This window comes from Melospiza georgiana, chromosome 13 (assembly GCF_028018845.1).
Source record: "Melospiza georgiana isolate bMelGeo1 chromosome 13, bMelGeo1.pri, whole genome shotgun sequence".
Classification (NCBI taxonomy): Eukaryota; Metazoa; Chordata; class Aves; order Passeriformes; family Passerellidae; genus Melospiza; species Melospiza georgiana.
The window spans coordinates 7632244-7655254 of record NC_080442.1 but is presented as its reverse complement, the minus strand read 5'-3'; the positions used below and the strand labels follow the sequence as shown (position 1 = coordinate 7655254).

The following is a 23011-nucleotide window of genomic DNA, read 5'->3' as shown; positions in this document are numbered from 1 at the left end:
CAAAGAGCTGTACAGAGCGGGGCACAGTTACTGTCATGCCGCAAACAGGAGTTTACTGCAATGAAATGAGGGGACGCTGGCAGGACAAAGTGTAGCAAGGTCAGAAGGGGCTGTAATAAATATTTATTACTCTACAATGGTAATGGCCCCTCAGACGCTTTCACCTGCCCCTCACCTGAACCCGTGGCAGCCCAGTGCCATGCCGGGTGCCAGCTGGTCCCTGCGCACGGGCCTGTCCCCGCGGCGGTCGCTGGGGCCCTGACCTGGTCGGAGGGGAGGAGAGAGGGAAGGAGGGAGGGCGGGAGCGAGGGCGGGCGGCCCCCGGTTGCCCGGGCGAAGGCGACGCCACAGCGGCCTCGGCGCGGACAAAATGTCGGCGGTCGGCGCGGCCCGGCGGGGCGGGGATTTGTCCGGGGTAAGGCGGCGGCTCGGGCTGGGCTCGGACTCGGAGCGGCGGGGCCGTGCCGAGCCCGCCCCGCTGACTATGGCATCCTCCCCGCAGGTGCAGAGAGCGGCCGGCAGCCCCCAGGTGCTGGCGGGGCCCGGCGCGCTGAGCGGAGCATGGCTGGCCAAGGAGGAGCAGTACAAGTAAGGAGGCCCTGGCCCGTGGGACCAGCGCTCAGCTCGTCCCCTGTAGCCGGTGCCGCGGCCCCGTCCCCGCAGAGGGCGGATGGCACTGCCCGGGGCCGCGGGACAGCGCCCACGCCCCGGGACACCGCGCCTCAGGCAGGCTCTAGGCCCGGACACGAGGTTCTTCTGCACTTTGGACATTGACTTTAGTTCTAAATTATGACTGTATAAAAGCTTAAGCCTGTTAAAAACAGCTTAAAAGTTGTAAAGATTTTAAATGGACGTCCTGTCCCTATTACCTGTTAGTGCCCAGCCCCGGTGAACAGAGCCGCATCTCACACTCCGGCAGTCACAGCACCAGGGGCTGTGTGAGAGCACACAGGAACACCCCAGTGCCGTAACCTGCACATCCATACAGCAACACACCTCAAAATACCTGATGAGCAATGCAGTCCTACACGAGTCCTTCCCCAACCCCTGCTGCTGGGTGTACTGAAAGGAAGGACTCTGTTAAACATGGAAAACTTTTAGGAAATAAAGACAATCTGTATTAAGAAATGGCATGTCCAAAGCTAAAGATATCCTTCACCTCTCACAGTTAATAGTCTAAACTGTGCTGTTTAATGGGTGTATGTGTTTTATTACTATTCATTTGGCTGAAACACAGGAAATTGTTGAAACATAACTTTAATACCTTGAAGTGTTTCAGCATTCCTTTGCAGGAATCATTAAAATTTCACTTAGTTCAGGCAAAAATACTCTCACACTGACATTTATTCTTTTTAAATTTTTCAAAAACTCAGTGATAAAAAATTCTTACTCTTTTAGGCGACTGAATGCAGAATTAGAGGCCAAAACTGAAATACTGGTGCGTCAGGCTGAAGAACTAATGGTGAGTAGCAGACTGTTATGTAATTTAGTCTGGATTCACATGCACACAGGGTTGAGCTTCAAAAGAAATTTAGACCTTGACTACTAAAAGCATGTTGCTTTCAAGTGCAAGGTAAGCTTTAATTTATTTCTTTTCGGAGTTGTAAACCTTTATTAAAAATACATTAAAAAATAGTTTCTATGTAATTTCATCAGGTAGGTATTCACACACCTGCCTACAGCATTTGTGCAGATACATACCTAAAACCACATTAAAAACTTGTTTAGTTTAAGAAAAGTATCTGTAGGTGGTTTTATGCCCTAAATACTAAAAATTAGTATTTGAAAACCAGATAATGTTACAGTAACCTCCTAGTGAAATATGATCTAGGTTGTTCAAGCTGAGAGAGATACAAAGAATAAGCAACACAAATAGAAAACATGAACTTAGTAAGAAGGAAGTTTTCTCAAAACAGAAAAAGTTGCTGTTCATTATCAGTACTATTGTTTAACCAGGTGGAATCAATGCTTTATATGCAAGTTGGACAAATGAATGAGAAGAGAACGGGACAGGTATGGTTTATACCCAAAACAGTTTGGAGAAGGTGTTCTGCATATTAGAAATATTCATTATAAGTACACTTATTCAAATAAACAAGGCTTAAAAAGCAAATTACTAAGTATTCTGGAAAGCTGTGCTTGTATGCACTTTTCCTACTGTTGAAACTTAAATTTTATGGGCTGTGAAAACATATTCTTCTCTTGAGCAGTGACAAGCTGAGGCTAAATGCTTGGCATTTGAACAGGAGCAGATGAAACAGCCAAAATAGCATCTAGTCTCTTTCCTTTAGAAAACAGCAACAACAAAACCACTGTTCTTTTCTTCTCTAAATATAGCAGAAGATGAAATATTCTTAGGGTACTTAATATACCACATGGCATGGCCAGATTGCACAGATATACATTTAACAACAAAACAGTAATGGCATTTTCATTTTTAGACATCTTTTCCTGTGTTTCAAAAGTTCTTTTCCACAGTAGACTAGTTTCCATTCTTTTCTATAGTAGACTGTAGTTACTGTGATTTGTGATTTACAAATAGGTATTCATCTTTAATGGATTATAATCTCCCAAAATCAACTGCTTTTTTTCCTTTTTTTAATGAAGAAAGGTCAACAGAAGATACTATCTCAGCCAGTTTCAGCACAGAATAAGTCACCTGAAGATGACAGACAGAGGTATGTGCTTTACAACTGCTGTGTATAATTGGTGGGGAACCTCACACTGATCCAGCATGCCTTGTGTCCTAACCATGCTCCTGTTTTATCTATCTTTGCTGCATACTGCATTGGTGGAGTCCAATTTTTTTCCTTTTATTAAAAAAAAAAAGTGATCCTAAGCAGTGTTATTCCTTGTTATTTCAAGGAAGGCTTAATTTTGCTGGAATGTTCTATCTAAGATATTAAGAAGTGCTGACCTTTGTAAAAGAGCAAAGTAAGGTCACAGGTTTCTTTGCAATACCAAACAGTAGGCACTTGGCAGTGGATGGTTTTTAACAGTTGAGCTGACAAAATGAAGGAATAGACACTGGTTCACATCTGACTTGGCCTAAATGTTCCTGGGACAGGAAATGCCTGATGAAAACAAACACAAAGACCTAGACAGGCAAACATTGAGCTGCCACCCTCTGGAACGTGGATCCCATTACAGTGCTGGGGCCTGCATCCCTTTGGCCGGGATGAGCACAGCCCGAGTGTCCACAGCCCCCCAGTGGGGACAGGGCTGAATTCCCTTTGTCACTCAGGGGCATTATTATTGCCTTAGCTGTTCGAGGGTTTTGTATTGGGAGTGTGGGAAATGGGTGAATTTAAGATAGATTAATACACAGTTTATCAAGGATCTCATCTGTAGGTTCCTAAATTTATGATGCTACTAATCTGGCTAAGAAAGATACAGGAACAGACAACAAAATGCTTCAAATGTTAAGCTGCAGTTAGAAATCTTTTCAAAGAGGGTATATGAAGGTCTGATAAAGATGATCAAATAGTTACTTATGTGTAGAACAGAAGCAAAGACATGGAGTTTTTCTGAAAATAAAAGGGGTTTCCAGTACACAAAAAGGTGTGACAGCAAGGCAGCTTCTGTGAAAGAAGCCTAACTACCAGCAAAAATTTGCTACAATTAAATTGATTCCTGACCTATTTTAAAGCTATAGCTGAGGGAGTGAGGGGCAAGAAACCTAATGTGTTATCAGTCAGTATAATCATGCTTTTTAAACAAGTTCTGGATCTCACTTTAGTTGTTTTTGTTTTTTGTTAGATGGATTTTGAATATTAGAGAATTTTTAAGAACTTCAAACTGGAGTTGAGTTTTTGGGTTGCTTTATTAAGTCATGTGATTGGAAGACTCAGCCCCACAAAGAGAATTATTAGCTTTGATGGTACACATTAGAATAAATTGAAATGTTGGAAGAATTTTTAAAAAAAGAAACAAAAAGGGTAACTAACACGTCAGAGTGTCAGCTGACCTACCAATTACCAATCTAAATTAAAACACCTTAAAACAACCACAGTTTGGTAAACATGGTGTTCTGGTAAACATTTACAAGAGAGAAGACTGGAAATCCCATGCTGCAGTGAAAAAAAATTAGAAATGTGTGCTAGGAATTAGGCACACTGATTATCCATGAGTGAACATTGAGGCCATTCAATTAGATTAGTTCAGAGTATTTAATATTTAATTAAAAATTCTTTTCTTTTGGAATTGTGCAAGCGGATAGGCCTTAAATCTCAAGGAAGCACTTGAGATATTTTTCAACTATCTCGTTGAAATTTCTGTTGATTCCTTTAAGGAGAATGAAAATCAACTGGAAAGGAGAGAGGAACTGAAGCAAAGAAAGGGGAAAAATGATAAGTTGAAAGGAAATAACAAATGAGTAAGCAAAATAGAAAAAAGACAACAAATATTTAAGTCACTCTCCAAGTCAACGTATATTTTAAATGAATTTGTTCTGGAGTACTCGCAGCATATTGTCTGCAGGGAAATCTGAATGCCTTAGCAACAAAGCAGCTCGGGTGAGAGCGCGCTGCAATGAGCTGTTGTTTACCCGCTGCCTCTGCAGCCGGGGCCCGGCTGGCGGCGCTGGGCAGGGCCGCGCATGGGCAGCGCCGGTGCCCGCCGGGGCTGCAGGGGCAGTGCCCGGCTGCGCCCCCGGGGCTGTGCCCGCGCCTGTGCCCGGCCCGGGGCTGTGTCCGGCTGTGCCCCCGGTGCTGTGCCCGCGCCTGTGCCCGGCCCGGGGCTGTGCCCGGCTGCGCCCCCGGGGCTGTGCCCGCGCCTGTGCCCGGCCCGGGGCAGTGCCCGGCTGTGCCCCCGGGGCTGTGCCCGCGCCTGTGCCCGGCCGGGGCAGTGCCCGGTGTGCGCCGCCTCTCACCGAGCTGCGGCTGCACATGCACAAGGGGCTGGCAAAATGGGGCGGGCAGCAGGGAAGAACCATTAGGAGAATTTGAGAGATACAATGAGGTTGGGTTTTTTGTTTTGTTTTGGTTTTTTTAAGACGACCGTAAGACAACAGATACAGTAGGAACAGATTATTGAGGGAAAGAATATATTTGTTTTCTTGAGTATAGAGCGTGTTGCGTTTTCATATTTTTCAGAATAACATAGAACTGCTATTTCTGTGGCAGCAAATCCTCACCTTCTGCATGCTCCTAGAGCTAGCCAATAGGGAGAAAGCTTGAGGAAACTGGGGTAAATAGACAAAAACTAATCATCCTATTCTTAAGGTCTGTTGCCAGCCACACACAGATGATTTCTCCAGGTTGTTTTTTGTGGGTTTTTTTTGGGGGGGTTTTTTTTGGATTAATAAAATACAGAGCTTTGTGCAGATAATTCTTGTTGATGAACGTCTATGAAAATTTTAAAGGCAAGAGCTAAACATTTGCTCAAATCAGCCTGACAAAAAAACTTAAGTGACTTAATGAGCCAGAAATTTAAATTTTATTCAAAATCTGTTATAAGCCAGTGTTTTAATTGAAGTAAAAAAATTATAAAGGGCAGTTTAAAAACAGCCTTTCATTGCAATAATATACATTCACTCGTAACTCATTTTGAAAGCAAAATTGTATCTACATATCTGTATATCTATCTGACAAGGAGTTTGACCTGCATAGTACACAGCATGCTAAAACTTTCTGCTTAATTTCAATAGACTTGAAAAGTAATCATTTAACCTAAAATTCAGTTACTAAGAAGCACAGTTTTCAGCCAAATAAGCAGATAAGAAAGCTGCTCTTTTTTTTTTTATTCTTAGTTTTATTCCCTGATGTAAAATAGATACCATATTTATAATACTTATTTCAGAGAAAATTCTATGAGGCTTAATGTATAAATTGCTCCACTTCATATTCCTCTGACAGTCCCTGTCAATTGACCTGAGAACAGTCAGTCTGATCCTGCCAGGACAGGTGGAGATGTAGAGGACCCTGGTTATATCTGCACTTCCTTTGTGTGAGCTCACAGGTTTATGTCATGTGGGTGTTACCCAGTGAGCTGCTGGCAGTCTTTGGGTCTGGCTTGTCCTGGGGAAGCTGTAACTCTGCTTTGCTGAGTACTCCCTGCTACAGGGAATCATTATCTAACTACCAGGAGCCTGAATTCCAAGAGACAAGATCAGGATTCTGGTACATGAGTACTGCTGTATGAGATACCATAGACTCACCAGGTGATTTGAGTTGCAAATGAGGTAGACTGGACAGACCATGGATGAGACTGAATTTATGCTTGAACTCAGTATATTGTTCCCACCTTAGCTGTATTGTTTATTCTAGACCTATAAAATGTTATTCTCCTGATTCTGACAGGGGGGCTGTATTTTAACTGCAAAGTGTTCACATTTTTATAGATCATGTTTTTTTTTTTTGTTGTTTTTTATTGCAGAGATCCTCACTGTCCTGAAGTTTCATCTCTTACAAATTCACTTGCAAAGGTACCAAAACTATCCTGGTTAAATTCTTTTCTAGCACAATTTCAAAAATATAATGGCTCATGGTTTGAGGCTGCCCTGCCCTTACATGGGTGCCAAGCCAAAGGGAAGTGATGCCCAGAGCAGTGCTACAGGGATGCTGTTAGCAGAGCTCCTCAGTGCCTCTGGTGGTCAGGTGGACTTACCCAATGTTTAATTTTTGTATTCTGTTTTCTTTTCGGCATTGAGAGAAATGTTCAGTGTTTTGAACATCAAATTAAGAATTCCAAGTGAAAAATATTAGAAAATAATTAGCTTTTTGCTCTCTTCCCTCCCTCACCTCTATAATTCTACAGGCAGTACTAGTGTCTTCTAATAATAACTGTCTAGATAAACAAGTAGTCAGAGTAACTGAATTTAGAAACTATAATGGAAAAATGAGATTAAGAACAATCTCAGTAGTCTCTAACTACAACTATATTGAAACTTTTATGAGGTGAGCTGGAGCTTCTAAAATACCATCTGCAGTTATTTATCAGAATACAGTAGAAAACCCTCTATTTTTTTAGAATATTTGTTTGAAAGTGAAAGAAGTATTGTTATATCTTCCTTCAGTGGGGACTTTATAATACTAAAATAATGCATAAAATACCATATTTTTGAAGGTATGATGACAGTCCAGTAATTAATAAAAGCTCAGAGTCTTGCATGTGCATAGATTTATACATGTACATGTGGAAAAACTCCCACGAGCCAATGACTATTGGGTGTATTACAGTTAGGGTGTAGAGACATAAAAGTTTGCAAGCTAAAGATGAGTGCAAATAAACTTGAGAAGTCATTTGGAAAGTTTGAAAAGCATTCTTTGAAAACTACCTCAAGTATAGATAGATGAAGAAGAAAAAAAAAACCACTAAAAAAATAGAAAAAAAAAAAAGTAATTCAATAATAATAATAATACCCCACTAATTTTTGAAAAAACTTTTAGGTAGAAAACAAGAAGAAATTTCCTTCTGTGCCTACAGCTCAGAACAGACCATACTCTGCAAGTAAGGGAAAAAGAACAACTTCAAGGTATGTAATGAAATCTTTTCGTTGCTGTTTTTCTCTATCAACTTATTTTATGGATGTATGCTTTTATATTTATACAAATAAATGTATCAAACTTCCTCAGTAGCTCCCTAGGTGGCTATTTCTGTTTACTTGCACCAAAAACTATCAGTGAATATATGTGATTAATATTGCAGCAATGAAACAGTTGCTTTCTGCTTTAGCACTTCTCAAGGCTGCCAGCTGAATTCTGTAAACTCTGTAAACTGTACATTCTCTATCTGTACAATCTCTAAACTGTAAATTCTGTAAACTCCTTCAGTGAAAGGAGACCCAGTGAGCAAGAATGGAGCACCTGAGGCAGCCTGGGCCAGCACACCTGGGTGCTGCAGCCTGATTTGTGATCAGATGGTGCTGGGGAACATGAGGCCTTGTAGTGAATGTTGGGCTCACAGGACAAGAGGTTCAGAAATACAACACAGCCTCCAGGGACTCCCAGCTGAGAAGCTTCAGCTCTGGAGGTAGCAAATTCAAGGCTGTAAAACCAAGAAAGGGAGATCTGGACAAAGAGAGAAGCATCAAAAAATCCAGAAGAGCCTGGAAGCAAATTAAAACAGCCTTGAATTATGGCATAATACCAAAATAGATGAAAATTGTCTGCAAGGTGGCAGGACATGGAACTGACAGGCTGAGGCTGCCTTACAGGAGTTGGAAATCCCTGGGGAGACCCTTCAGACCTATCTTGGGCATTTCAGGGGAGGTTGTTATGCTGGTACCTCCTCATGAGGTTTGGAAGTGGAATTGTGCTGATACAGAGCCTGTGGAACAACCCAAAAGTTGTGGGAGAAATTTAGGAGGGGTTTGGAGACTGGAATGAGGATATGTTGGAATAAGAATTTAGGAGATTCAGATCCTGTGAGAACTGAGATCACCTTTTTATAGGAAAAAGCTGTGTAGGTGATTTGTTACCCTGCATTTTGGTTTCATGAAAATGTTGATATGCAGTTTCTTGGATCAGTGAAGTTTCCTAGGCTGGGCAAAATGATGTAGAAATTGTCATAAGGTAGGAGTACAGCCAGGGACAACAGAGTTCTACAACTCTGGCAGGGAGAGGAAAGAGCAGAAATGACAACAGAGGATAGAAGATCACACCAGGACAGTAGCCAAAGCCAATAGAACATCCCTCTCTTTCTTTGCTTTACTCTGATTTAGTTATGGATTTGTTGGATGAGAAGACCATGCCAGAATCTTCTCAGTTGAAAATGGTAGTGGTTTCTCTGCCTTCTACATTATAGTATGTAAAATCTTGTAATTATTTATGTGGAATATGGTAAAGGTATCTTACAGAAAGCAAATGAGAAATTGCCATTGATGCATCTTCCATATGAATGCAGGTAATGAAATTGCATTAAATGCAGGTAAATAACTGTACACTCTTAAAAATAGCAAATACTAAAAATATTTTACAAAAATATGATGTATCATAAATTTAAAATCTAGGGTTTTCATTTTTTTTAGTTCAAAAATAAGAAATGTGGAAGTACAAAGTGCTGATGGTGTTGCAGTACTGGAAGATTGCATAGGTTTTTCTTTAGCAAAAACAATTAGCAAAGTTGAAGAAAGACTAAAGAAAGGAGTCTTACCAGACTGTCAAGATGATGATATTATTCCAAGGGTTGGAAATGAGATGGGAGCAGGTAAGTTTCCTTCCATGGTTTGTACATTTATTCTTGCTTCATGACTGTTAGAAATGGGTTTTCCTGGGGAGAGAAAAAAGGAGTTTCTGTAAAAATTACAGGGAAAATTCTACAGCCGTTAACCTAAAGGAAAAGGGAAAGAAAGTTTTTCCTCTCTACATAGGCCTAGAGGAAGATCAGTTCACATATAACTGATTATGTGGAAAAGTGAATTTTTATCTTCCTTTCCACCTCTGTAGGAAAGTATTTGGATGGTTACATATATGGAATAAGTGCATAGCATTTGATTCATTTCACTGGGAAAACAGAAGTACAGGATGCTCAGCTTGTATTTCCAAAAAGATGAGTTTCAGTCTTTGCACAGACTCTGTCTTTGGAGGCAAAAGCCTTTCCTCAGAGCACTGCTGTGTATCTCAGCAAGTGGCTGAAACAAGGTAATGTTTCAGCTACAGTGCTTGAATTAGAATCCTCCAGATATTTTCCCACTGCAAATGGTGTGTTTATATCTGTCCTAGAAACAGAACAGGGAAGGGATTGGAGCATTTGCCAGCAAGGCTAAAGGCATGACACACATCTGTCTTTTTGGCTCTGGTGTGATAAAAGTGAGTTTGTGTAGTTCCTTACAATGCTGAAGTGAGCATGAAGTCAGAGATTCACCCCAGTAGCTGGAAGTGCCTGAGCCCTCTCCTTTTAATCTAACAGCTTGATGTCAACAAGCATGCCAACACAGAAATAGCTTGGTTTCTAACCTCATGTAATTCTTTGCACATCTTCTGTTACCAAGTCTCCCATAACAGATCCTCAGATAACTTTTTTATAGTTTTCTTCCTGAACCAAAAAGAAATTGCTTTAGCTTGCATTGGAAACTTCTACCAAATCAATTCAAGGCAACTCAATAAGAGTTATCACTGGTGCCTTGTAATCAGGGACCAAGGGCATGTATTGGAGTATTGAGGATTGTTTCTGTAACTTTAATGATGAAATAAAAATCCTCTGGATTGATTTTTGCATTTTGAATTTGATGCTGACTGTTTGGAACACTCTGAATGCCTGCTTAATGTGGTAAATAAGCTATTGCAGGGCACCCCAGCAGTGTCAGACCCTCAGTTAGGGTGTTCTCAAGGAAGCAGCACAGGTATTGAGCAGGCCCTGTTACAGAGAGGGCTCAGTGGGAATCTCCATCATGGATTCCTTAGGCCTGTGTGCCTGTGCCCAGCTGTTTAGGCCAATGTGCTGATAAAGTTCCATGGTATTGTCCTTTCCTTGAGCCTCTTGCAGCACTCTTCCTGGAATTGGGTTCCCTATCTTTATTTCAGGATCACAGGTTACCACAGTGCTGCCAACACAGTAGCTTAGACATTATTTTAGTCTGGGACTGTTTTGGGAGAGTTATAATTCAGCTCTGCAGTAACCAGCAATGATAGAAGCACACAGACATAGAGATGGCTGAACATGAAGCTCTATTTATATCTAATATACCCTTACACATAGGAATAAAATACTTGAATATATTGTTGCAATTCATGTTAATCTTCATCTTATCTCAAGAATTCAAAAAATCTGTTCTTTCTTGTACGGTATCAGAGTGTCTCTGATGTCCTTTTCTTGTTTACAGTCCCTAAATCTTTGGTTACTTTATAACCTAAGACCATCCTATGAAGTGATACTCCCCCTTATCACCCTCATCAGGTGATTAAAATTGACCAGTTAGGAAGCTAATTGTTTAATTATCTTTCCCCCTTGTCAGAATTCAGATGATTTGGATCATGGGCACCTCCCAAGACTGATCCAGTTCTAGTTGTGCACTTGAATTTTCACAGGTTTTACTGCTAAGTGCTCTTAATGACACACAGCTGAATAAGACAGAAGCTGTCTGTGGACTAATAGCTGAGTAAAAGAGGAAACAAAATGGTAAAAGGAACCAGTTTTTACAGGCAGTGGTGTAGCCCTAGAGGAATTTGTCACAGAGCTTACATTGATAGCTGGTAAATTTGTCTATGTAACAATGATTTTAGGGTAGTTAAGACTGATGAAGTATTGCAAAAGAATCTCATGTACTGAGTGAGGTGGTGAAGCACAAGTTTATATTCTGTGTTAAAGAGTGCAGAGTAACACTGACAGAAAACAAAGCTTTCCAGTCCCACCTACTACACAACTCCAGTCACACCTACTACTGAGCTGGAATTTCCCTAATTACTGATAACTAAATTTAATGATAACTAAATAAAATAGCTTAATTTAGTCATAACTAAATTATCTCCAAAAGCACAAACTTACTGCCTGTTCACAGTGGAAAAGGCAATGAATTTTTAGAAATCCTTCAGAAGATAGCAGAAAACAGAATATTGTGCTGTTACCATCACACTATTATATAATTATTGCTACCCCATCTTGAGAATGGCACAGTTCTCAGATCCTCAGTTCTCAGATTCTCACAGATCTCAAATGTAGGATGCAGAACTATCAAAAACACATATTCAGAGTGTACAGTGCAATGGGAAGTGTAGAAGAGCTTGAATTTGAATTTTCAGTTTGAAAATAAAACAAAGGCAATATGAAAGTTCTCTAATGAAAACAGTAATGAAGGGAAAGCTGTCTTTCTCTAATGCAAACACTAGTAAATGCCACATTAAATTGGATTTAAAGTAAGCTACACAAAGTGTTTCTCTTTCACATAAAGAATAATTAAATTAGCCAGCTCATTGCCACAGGATGTGGTAAATGCCAAACTACAGTATGTTTCATGAAGAAAATCAAATAACTTACTAGTATAGAAGTACCTGCAAGGGGATTAAACATGAAGTTTTCATTATGGTCTCCATCTTGACAGCCACCAGTTACCAGAAGCTAGCAAGGATATAAAAGGAGGAATAAAAGTCAGCCTGTATCTTATTTTTTCATGGTGTTTTCCTAAACTGTACTTATTATGACCTCTTCAGAGTTAAAGCTTAAGCTGCAATTGATGAGGGAAGATGGGTGAAATGAAACAAATTCCTATTACAGCAAATGAACACCTGTACCCATCTATTCCTCCACTCCTAGCTCTAGGTCCTTCTCCTTCACTTTATTCTTTTCCTCTTGTAACTACTGGGAATAATGGTTATTCCTGTGTTAGTCAGCTTGATTTTCAGACTGTTTTCATGCTTGATGCTTGTCAAAAGGAAGTCTTTCCAGAGGAAGTTCCTTGTGAATGATCTGGGGAATAGGAAGTATGAGAACAGACTGTTCCCACACAGCTTGTTTTGTCATGCCAGTCCATTCCTTAGCTGTCCAAGAGCAAGACAGAATTTCATTTGGAAAAATATCTGATTACATGGATTTAATTTAAACTATTAGTTGAAGAATGTTAGCAGTGTACTTTTAAAAAGCATAGAGTACTGTGTGGGAGGGATATTTACCTGTTAGGAGGGGTTTGCAACCTACATCAAATTCCTTGTTGTGCACAGCTTAAAATTACTTTGGCTGTAACTAGAGAAGTTGTGGCTCCAGCTGGATTGCAATGCAGACATGCCCTATAATACAGTTTTGTTAACTTCAAACTCAAGAAGTGCTGCCATGTACAGCATGGTATGATGCAAGTTTTCAGTAAGTTTCAATGTTCAGCATTATGAGTCTTTACAATTTAAAGATGTCAAGTTCAGTCATTAAAAGGAAAAAATCTATACAAAGCTTTGCCTAAGAATGTGTGAGAAATCTGCAAACACTTTTTTAGAAATCTGGGTTTTTGTTTGCCTATTTCTCTTCAATAATTATAAACAATGTCATGTGGTTTTAAATACAAGATGAAAGTGAGTTCTTGCATCAGTTTTGGTTCTTGTCTGCATTGAATAATGAGGACTTGTGTATATTAAATGTAACTCTTTATGTTCACAGAAGCTCAAATCAGATTTCTTAAGGCAAAGTTACGTGTGATACAGGAAGACCTGGCAAATATAGTGTTTGAATGCAGGAAAAAGGTAAGGGATTAATTTTTTAATCTAGAAATGGAATAGGCCTCTTTAACAAATAATTCCAAAACAGAATTCTCTCAACTTTTCTGTTTCAAGTATTAAGAGTTAATGTTCTATTTCTTTTAAATACTGTACAGATTTAGAGTTAGGGTGGTAATTTCTGTATGTGTGATCTTGGGCTAAAAGCATTCAAAATGCACTTAATGGAAAAAAATTTGGGGCAGGAGAGAACCACTGGGAACAATGACATGCCCCAGCTGTAGGGCCACTGTGGTTCTGCAAAGTCTCAAACCATCTCCTTCCTGCTGGGAAGGAGAGGGAGCCTGAGAAAAAGGAGGAGAAACAGTGGTGGTGAAATGCAGATTGTGGAGTACAGAGAGAAGGGGAGTGTGCCCAGAGCTGGCTGCTGGGATGAGATGGATGTTTAGGGGAAAATGAGAAACAGACTAGCTTGAGAAATAGAAAATCTTGAGAAATAGTCAGGTGCTTTCAGTGTCATCAGTGGATCAAAGTGTGGAAAGAGCTTCCATTTAAAGTGGAATATTGTAATCAAAACAGAAATTAGGCTTTCTCTGTTCTCAAGAGTACAACTGATGCAGAGGACAGTATTTGAAATTACGTACCTGGGCAGATCAGCCTGAACTTAAGGCATTGTGAGGCTACACTGATACTTCACTGTTAGAATGTACAAGTGAGTTTTATAATCTGCACTGTCTGGCAGGATATTTTAAAGTGATGCTCAAGCAGCTCTTGAACTGTTAAAACTTAAGTAGTTCATATCTGTCTGCCAGACAGATCACTTCTTATTCATGTATTTGTAATCAAGCAAGGTTTTTGAACTAACTCTCTATTTTACATAACTGCACTATTTTTATTTGTGGTCTCTTAACTTCAGAATGCTTTTTTCCACCTATTCCCCAGGCCCAAAAGTGATGATGACATTAAGAACATATGGCTGAACACCTATGTGTTTTCTTACACGCTTTTAATTTAGAATTAAGGAGCAGGATGATAGTAAATGGGTTTTTTGAAATAAGTACATGAACAAAATCTTTAGAAGTAATTAGATTTTGATATTTTATATCTGTGCTTCATTTTTATCAACACAGTTGCTTCTGCATTTCAATACTTCTATGCTGTGATCAGAAGAATGTTGGTACATTAGATTTTAAAGTCATTTTCAAATCAAATATAATTTTGTCAGAAGCTATCGAACTTCATCATTCCATGCCAAAATCATGACAGAATTCAGTTACTGTAGCAGATGACAGAAGACAACCTTGTACTTTTTCTAGTCCTGCTCCCTTAGCACTTTGTATGTAAATTTATCATTTTGGGTTCTAGTTTCTCTGGTGTGAAAATAACTATTACATTCAGAAGGTCATAAAAATTTCATTTTGGCAAAGCCTTGAGATAGATTCTGGGTTTGGTTCCAATTCACAGTCCACTTGTTATAAGGAAGCAGTAAATCTGTTTAAATTTAAAGAGGTGGGAGTTTCTGAGGTGCATGAAGTCATGAGAAGCGCTTAGGATAAAGCATTCAGATTTCTCAGGTGGGAAGCTGGTATTCCAAGGGACTGAGAGAACAGCAGAGAGACTTTTTTTCACAGAAATTCCATTTCTGTATGTGCCTTGGTTTCTTTTGCTTAAAGAAAAGCAGGGCATAATGTGTCTCTGAAACAATCTACATTAGTATTCACTTACAATGTTTGAAAGGTTATAAAAGAAAAATGCCTTGAATTATAATGCTTAATGTGGGATGTAATTGCCAGTAGGTCATGAATCTAAGACAGGACTCACTTCATGTTAAGAGAATCTTAAATTTGAATATTTGATGTATCCTGGATCATTAGCTTGCTTTTAAGTCAAAACCAGATAATCTCCTGAAACATAATGGAGTGGTTCATCAGTAATTACAGTCTCTTCTTTTTTCCCATAATTTTTCCTAATATGCGCATTTAGCTGTTCTCACAAAAATGTCACAAAATATCTATGTACTGCTGTTATTTATATAATTCTATAACATTTTGATTATTTTCAAAACCTTTGAGCTATGAGAAATGTTTTACATACTGCTACAAGACAGTTTCAAGTAAAAGACTGCAGAATATTAAATGAGAAAACTGTTACTGTTTTTTAAAGTCTTATCTTGGTGAAATGGTGTTTTGTTTTCTTAGTCTTACTTGTTGCTATTTCTAAATCTACAGCACATATATTCTAACTGCCTGTTATTTACAAGACATTATTACTGCATTACCCTCCTGCTCCCTTGCAATAATTTAGCTGTGTTTTTTTGCTAATTACTGCCACACAGGATGATGAAAATCAGAATTTAGGAACTCGGCTCAAAGATACTGAAGAAGAAAACTCAAGACTGCAACGAACAATCAGCCTGCAGCAGTCTCAGATTGAGAAGTACAAAATGTTGTCACAAGAAGCAAACAAAAAAACTGAAGGGTTACAACAAGAGGTCACTGCACTAGAAAAGGTATTGCAGATATTAGTCTTATTTATCTCAAAAAGGGAAAAACCCACGTGAAATTACCCTCTGTTCCCTGATGGAGTGATAGAGCCATGTACAAAGATCTCATTAATGTTTCAATGTCTGTTAATTTATAAATTGTATTTTTAAATGGCCTAATTTTTTTTTTAAGGAAGAAATAATATATTTTGCTAACCTTTTCTTCTGCTTTTACAGTCATATATTTGTGTTTTAAAATTAAATTCCTATGTAAAAGACCCACAAGAGACAAAACTACCTTTTCAGAAACTGCTGTCAAATTTAAAAACCAATCCTGAAAAGTACAAGGAAATTTCATTTTTCGGGTTTTAATTATATTTTTAATTGCTTCTGTAAATTCTGTTGTAAGGTGTAGAACCTACTGAACTTTTTTTTCAAAAGCACCTGAAGCTTATCTTGTGCAGGTAAGGGAAGGGATGTGCTTGTTGTCCCAAATGGAAAAGCAGGCCCTGCAGGGTGGCTGAGCCAGGTGAGCGTGGCTGCTGTCCCCCAGTGGTGCCATGGCCAGTGCAGCAGATGGCTGCAGACACAGCTTGCTTTGTTTGCAACTTCATCTTAAGGGCAGCATGTGTTTTTCTTTAATTACTCAGAGCTAGAGAGGTTGATTTCAAAATCATGGCATGCATACAGTGTTGGGTAGTACTTGTAATACAACCAGGAGAATGTTTCAGTTAAAAAATTGGGGAAAACAGAACACAGCTCAGCCCATCAAGGGCTCATACTTCCATTAATCATAGTATGGATTCATGTGGGCATGCTTATATCTTAATGTTTTATAGTTCTGGCATTTTAAAACTAACATGGTCTTTGTGGTTTTTTGTGCAGATACTTGGAGGTTTTAAATTCTGTTAAACTGATTGTGAGGAAAAATATTCAGTACTAGTGTTTATGCTGCTCATTAGCTCACAGTCAATAGGGCCTAGAGATTTACAGTCATTTAGTTCCTTCTCTTAAAGCAAGACAGGACAAATTATATTCAAACCATCTGGGATATAAGTTTGTTTAACCTGTACTTACAGCTTTCTGGAGTGGCAATTTTCATCACTTCCTTGCACACAGTCACAGTTAGAAAGTATTTAGGAAATGGGATGAAGGGTTTATTCACTTCCCCTGCACAGGTACCATAGCCAGAATATGATCACTTCCCTCACTGGTCTTTGCTTTGGATTTACCATCCTCAGTTGCTTCAATTGTTCCTCATAGATGGTGTTTTCTAAAATTTGTCAAGGTTGCCAGTTAGCCACGGTCATGATAAATAGTGGTAATCCTTTAAAATACTATGACAGCAAAAAAAGCAAGTATGTGTAATGAAAGATTCTCTGCTAATTCAGAAGTTACTTTACACATTTTCTCTGCTATATTAAATTATCTAACTGCAAAAACCATGCATGTAAAAATAATTTTGCAGTAACTGCTTAAATCTCCAGTGGATTTAGAAGACTAAAAACTGCTCTATTTTTTAGATACAAAGTATTATTCAACCCTATTTAATTAATGTAGTCAATTCCAGACGTGTTTAAAAGAAATTTCCTGTGCACACAGGCTTGAAATGGTGCTACTGTGCTGCTGAACTCTCATGACTCTTTCAGTCTGGACAAAGTTTTCTGTATAGCTGAGAGCACAAATGTAACCTCAGTTTTTGGGGCTTTTTTGCTTTTTCTGTTGTTGCAATGTAGGTGATGGTAGACTTAAGGTGTGATACATGCTTCCCCAAACTCCTTAGATTATCAAGTTTTTTTAATTCATTAATCCCCCAGGAACTTTGTATGTGCCTAGGCAAAGATTCTCACCTGCTTTTCACAATTTACCTGAAACATGGTAACTATTTCATTATTTTTACCTTTTCTTCTTTTGGTGTTCAGTCTCTGTAAACATTACTGCTGCAGCACCCACCTAAGGCAGTAACTGAATTCTGATACTCCCAGAAATTTTCATCTTTTTCTTTCCAGCATTCCAATTTTTTTCTATCTAGTTGATCTCATAAATGCTATCACCTCTCTCATTTGTTTCACCAGTGGTCTACAAGAACATTCCTTTCTTTGTGTTCTCTCCCACTTATTCAGCCAAGCTCTAACTGGGAAACACCAAAGTTGTACTCTTACTGTTTTTAAGCTTTTGTGCAGGGGGTTATCCTTGCCTTGAAGCAAGGCTTGATGTTAAGTACACCTTCTCTCAAAATTGTTTTTTGGGGAGGTGTTGCAGAGCTCCCTAAAGATGGCAGTGCTGCCTGCACTGCTGCTGGGAGGACAGAAGGCCTGGTGAGGGTTACTCGTGGGCCATCACAGCCCCTGCTGATACTCAATGCCTAAGCCATGGCAGAACAGTGGGGAAAATCCAGAAACTTAAATGGGATGCAATTTTAAACCACAGTAGTTTATCCTCCCACTCTTAGATAAACATTATATGAGAAAACTAATCCAGCTTTGACTTAAAGTATTGAAGAAATGGCAGAAACCTTACCTAGTTACAAAATAAAACATTTATTTTAGGCATTTTAAAGATTAAAAACTTGGAGTCTAATACATTTAACAATATACCCTCACTAGATGACTTGCAAAAAAGTCCTTGATAAGGTATTATGTGTGACAGCAAATGTCAAAAATCCCTAAAAGAATTCTTAGAATTCTTTCATTAAATGATCTGATTAGCTGATAAGTAATTTGCATTGCATGTAGACTATTTTTTTTGGTCATTAAATGCTTGAAAGACTATTCCAAAGCTTTTCATATTAATGCAGAATAAAATATATAGCACAAAGGATGTAATAGACTTCATTCACAACTCCATCATCTTGATACAAGACAAAGAGGTCAATTAGTATGTATTTCTTGGATAAATGATGTGGAAGTCTTGAGTAACCACCACAGAACAGGTGTAGAATTGAGAAAACAGAACAGTTGCTCAGAAATGAGGCAGTCTGAGGGCCACCTCATTATCAGTAAGCCCCCTCTCTACCTTGATTTGGTTAAAAGAAACTTCCTGTGCCCATTACAAAATATTTGATATTTTAAAGAAAGAGTCTATTTCTTTTTTTCATAAAACACAAGATGTGCTCTTTCTGCCAGAGTTGTTTATTTCTTTTACTCTGAATGTTATCTATATTCCCTGATCTTTAGTCTCATTATTCTGTTCCTCAAGTTGGTTCCTTTCTCTCATTTCCCCACTTACAGCACTATGAAATCCTGTCAGCAGAGTCAAGAGATGACTGCTTTGATTGGTGCCATAACACTTGATGAACTCTTTTCTGCCAGATGAAATAGTTACTACCCTCAGCCATCTGCAGCAGGCTGCTTTCACTTCTTGGTGGGAATTGCATGTAGTAATCCCTGGGGCAAAGAGGTGAATGGAGCAGGTGGGAAGAAGGAGCTGGGAACACCAGCCACCATTCCAAAATCTGTCACAGAATGGACATACTGATACTTTTTTCTCTTTTTCTGACTGATCATACAAGGTTTTTCAATCTCATATGATCAACTTCACAATTTACCCCAAGAGAACCTTAAAAAATAAAGATGAGAAAGATCCTTTTTCAAGACTTCAAAGGAAAATGGGTTGTTTTAACGGTAGAATTGTCTTTGAGACAGGTTCAGACTCTTCAGCTTTCAAGGGTGAGCCTTTTTTGTGTGTTGTTGATACAAGATTCATTAGAACACCATTATTCATGATGTTTTTCTTGGTTTGTCCTTTCCTTCTTCAATAGGAATTGGAGAGTGTAAAGCGTGCCCAAAAGCAGGGTGCAGCCACTCAGAGTGCAACTGAGGTGCGTTTAAACAGGGCCTTGGAAGAAGTGGAGAAGTACAAAGTGGAGCTGAATAAACTGAAGCAAAGCAACAAGGTACTGTGGCTGAGGGAAGCAATTTCCAGTCTGTAATCACTCAGTAATGCTAGAATGAGACAAAAAGCTTGATGGGCTTTGGGAGCTTCGTATATCTTAGAGGCAGCCCCAAAATTAACTTGAAGCAAGTCACAAAAGGCCTCAATAAGTTACCTTAGAGGATACTACTGCAAACTCTGGAGGGAGAAGAAATCTACAGAATGAAGTTAAAGCCTTTCTGATTTTCCTCATTTCTGTGAAAATGAGACCTGTTCAGAAAGAGGGAGAAGTTCACATACACACCTAACACATACAAAGGCAAACCACGGCTCTTGTTGCCAAGATTTTCTTTTCTTTTTTAAGCCTTAATGTGGGAGTATTTTGATTAATCCCATTTCTTTTCAGAAGTGTCATGTGTGGCTACTGTTTGTCATTTTCTTATGTAATGCCAGGTTTCATTAGTTAAAGCACCATTTTCATAATTTCTCCTTTTCTTCCTTTGGTAGGATGTAGCTAATCAAGAACTCAAAATGATCGAAGAGTTAAAAGCAGAAAACAAGAAACTGCAGAAACAAAAAGGAGAGCTGATTACAGGTTTTAAAAAGCAGTTAAAGTTAATTGATATTTTGAAGAGACAAAAGGTAAGGAGCAGACTATGGGTGTATTTCATCTAACAACCTCTAGCTAAATGCATCTACTGTCCAGCAAAGTAATCCTGAAAAACTGTGAGTTTACATGGAAGGAAATTAAAATGAGAAGAATCTATACTAAGAGATACTTCCCAAATCTAGTTATTTTCCACTTACTAGTCCCATTACATTTTTCACTTAAAATACATGGGATGTGTGCAGTAATTTCCATCAGTTCTCCTTCTGAGGCAGCATGAGACATGAAGAGCTATGGGCTGGACAGGACCTTAACAGCACAGAGTGGGTCACCTCCAATTGCTTACTCTGCAGAATCTCCTGGGATTCATTTTGGGATGGAGTCAGTGCAGTTCTTGCATTCTCAAGCCAAAGCTGTAAGACAGCTAAAGCAAGCAATGTATGGTGGCTTGTTGAGCAGAACCCCCTTTAAGAAGGGCCAGCCCTAGAGATAAGAAAGTCGAACATTTTATTTACCCTTGGAGTACTCAGTGATCACCAGACATTTAGTAAACACTTCTGAAGCTGTTGAGCCCCAAGAGGAAGAATAGTTCTGTATGAAGTGGCAACTTAAGTGTGAGTATTTTGCACCCTGATCCTAAGAACTGGGAATTGCAATCTGAAACCACACTCTTGATTCTGGAATACCTCCCCAACACAGGGCAAAGGAGGACAGGTAAGTGGAAAAGAGGAAGTGGGGCTGCTTATGTATTTCCAGTGCAAGAGAATTTTTCTGGCAGTAACAGGATGCAGAGGAGATCCTGGGGATTCACCCAACAGCAATAGTGCTAACTTAGCCTTTGGCTGGCCCTTCTAGCTCTGCAGTTTTATTTTGAGAATGAAAACTAATCAGCATTCACTCAAAATATGTTCTTCCAGATGAGGTAGCTCATTGTCCTCTGGAACATGAATTCACTGAAATGGGTGTCACAGAGCAGCATTTCTGTTTGACTGGGAACCAAACCCATGGACTCAGACAGATGTCACAAATTGCATTAAATACATTTTTAAGCAATTACAAATGCTGTATCAGAACTGCAGATAGGAGAGAAAGCCACTTACCTTTTCTTACAAAAAGTGTTACTCACAGAGGAAGGATGCTGTGAGTTGTCCTTTCTGAAGGGACTGAGGCTAACCCTGCCCCTTGCAGCTTCTGGCAGAAGGCACTGGGGAAGGGCAGCTGAAGCTCACATGTGCTCAGTATTCACAATCAGGGGGAGGATTCAAGTCTGCTTCTAACAGGCCTTTTGTTGAATGAATTAGAAAAACCTGATTTAGGCTATTTGTGTAATATTTGTGTGGCAGCTTCAGATGCACAGAGCAGACAGAGACTGAAGAACGACAGAGGGAAAATATTCCCCAAAGACATTAAATATCAGTAGTAGGATGAGATTTGCTTTGTAATAACTTTAAATTGTATGTTGATCAGCTTGAAAGAACGTGGACCACGTTTTCTTATGTGTGTTCTTCAGATGTCACAAGAGTTGTCAGATTTTCAGGAATTTCTTTATTAATGAATTAATTATTAAATATTAATTTTTTTATTAAAACCCATAAAATATCCCAGTTAGTCAGGATTTTGTATTGCTCATTCACACTATTTTACCTTCTGCTCACTTTTTTTTTTTAGATGCACATTGAAGCTGCCAAGATGCTTTCTTTTACCGAAGAGGAATTCATGAAAGCTCTTGAGTGGGGAAATTATTGATCCCATTAAATAACTTCTGTTTGAAAGATGAGTCAGATGGTACATTGTTTTGAGACTATATATGAGTCCTTGTTAATAGTTAATAACTGTATATCCCACTGAATTGATTTTGTTGATTTTTCTTATGTTTAAATAGTTAAACTTCTGTCAGCCTGACAGCTTGTGTTGTAATGTCATATGAAACACAAATTTCTACTTCATTGTCAGGCCAAACTGCCCATTCTGTAAGGAGCAGAGAAGTACAGACCATGCAAGGACTTTTCCAACAAGTGAACTTTGTTATCAGTTTGCTCTGTTCTAGCATTAAAACTGTACCTTACCTATGGTCATATTCAGTCCAAGGAAGTCAGGATTTAGTCTCAGAAAATTCCTTCTTGCAACAGAAATAAACTAACCAGTGATCCACTTGAGAAGAAAATGTCATGTCCTTTTTAAAACACGTGGTTGGAAAATTGGCCTGGTCTGTTCTCTGTAACAGATCTCCCCTCAAAGCTAGCTGGTCTGGCATCTAATTTAAGCACCAACAGCTCTTTTATAGAAATGACCATAACTTGTTTTAGCAATCCCATCTGAGTGCCCCTGGCTGGCATAACCACACATGAGACTTGCCCCTCATCACCCAGACAGACTCCACAGTCCCATGGAGCTGGGTTGTGTAAAAGTCTTCCTTCAGTCAAGGTGGAATTGTTAAACCCTTCCCTGGCCATCAGCTGCTGCTTTGGGATACAGGCAGGAGCAATGACTCCATATTCCCAGGTGCTCTACAAGCATCACATCCATATAAAAATTTCATTATTCATCATTGTAATCAATAACTAGAAAACAGATTCAGGGTAGAGGAGCTGAGCCTATTGTGTGTACATTTATGAACAGGAGCAATACAAGCCTGTGCTCTTGCATGAACCTCTGCCACACCTCAGCTATTTCAATGGATTCATCCCTCAGAGTAAGTGAGTAAGAACATGGGACAAAACCATTCAGTTTATGCATTTAAAGAAAGGTATAAATAGTAGTTCTGACCTCAGAATGACACAACATATCTGCTTAGATCCTACCAGTGAAGTACCTCAGATCTACCTCGTGGAGATGAGACACACTGCATTTGAATGAGGGCTGTAGTAGTGTAGTGCCAGTGCAGCCACATCTTCCCAGTGCATGAGGAGAACGCTTCAGTCCAGACTGGAATACACATGCTAGGTTAGGGTTCTGCTGCATTGCTGAAGAAAA

The 23011-nt window shown here is 39.2% G+C and overlaps 1 protein-coding gene across 1 annotated transcript; it reads left to right on the top strand.

Moving 5' to 3' along the window:
* The first annotated feature begins 350 nt into the window (after positions 1-350).
* TEX9 (testis expressed 9) lies at positions 351-22952 on the top strand. The gene is made up of 12 exons (XM_058033862.1): positions 351-415; positions 503-588; positions 1399-1462; positions 2608-2678; positions 6376-6424; positions 7389-7474; positions 8969-9147; positions 13021-13103; positions 15412-15585; positions 19319-19453; positions 19939-20073; positions 21707-22952. Exons 1-12 carry the CDS (start codon positions 371-373, stop codon positions 21782-21784), a joined length of 1185 nt encoding a protein of 394 aa, XP_057889845.1. The 5' UTR covers positions 351-370; the 3' UTR covers positions 21785-22952.
* The last annotated feature ends 59 nt before the right edge of the window (positions 22953-23011 follow it).

What these genes read in the sequence shown, in the direction of transcription:
- TEX9 (XM_058033862.1), top strand. Translation starts at nt 371, where the DNA reads ATGTCGGCGGTCGGCGCGGCCCGGCGGGGCGGGGATTTGTCCGGG. An exon ending in GGGGCGGGGATTTGTCCGGG is followed by an intron (nt 416 to 502) that starts GTAAGGCGGCGG and finishes TCCTCCCCGCAG; the next exon opens with GTGCAGAGAGCGGCCGGCAG. An exon ending in TGTTTGAATGCAGGAAAAAG is followed by an intron (nt 13,104 to 15,411) that starts GTAAGGGATTAA and finishes ACTGCCACACAG; the next exon opens with GATGATGAAAATCAGAATTT.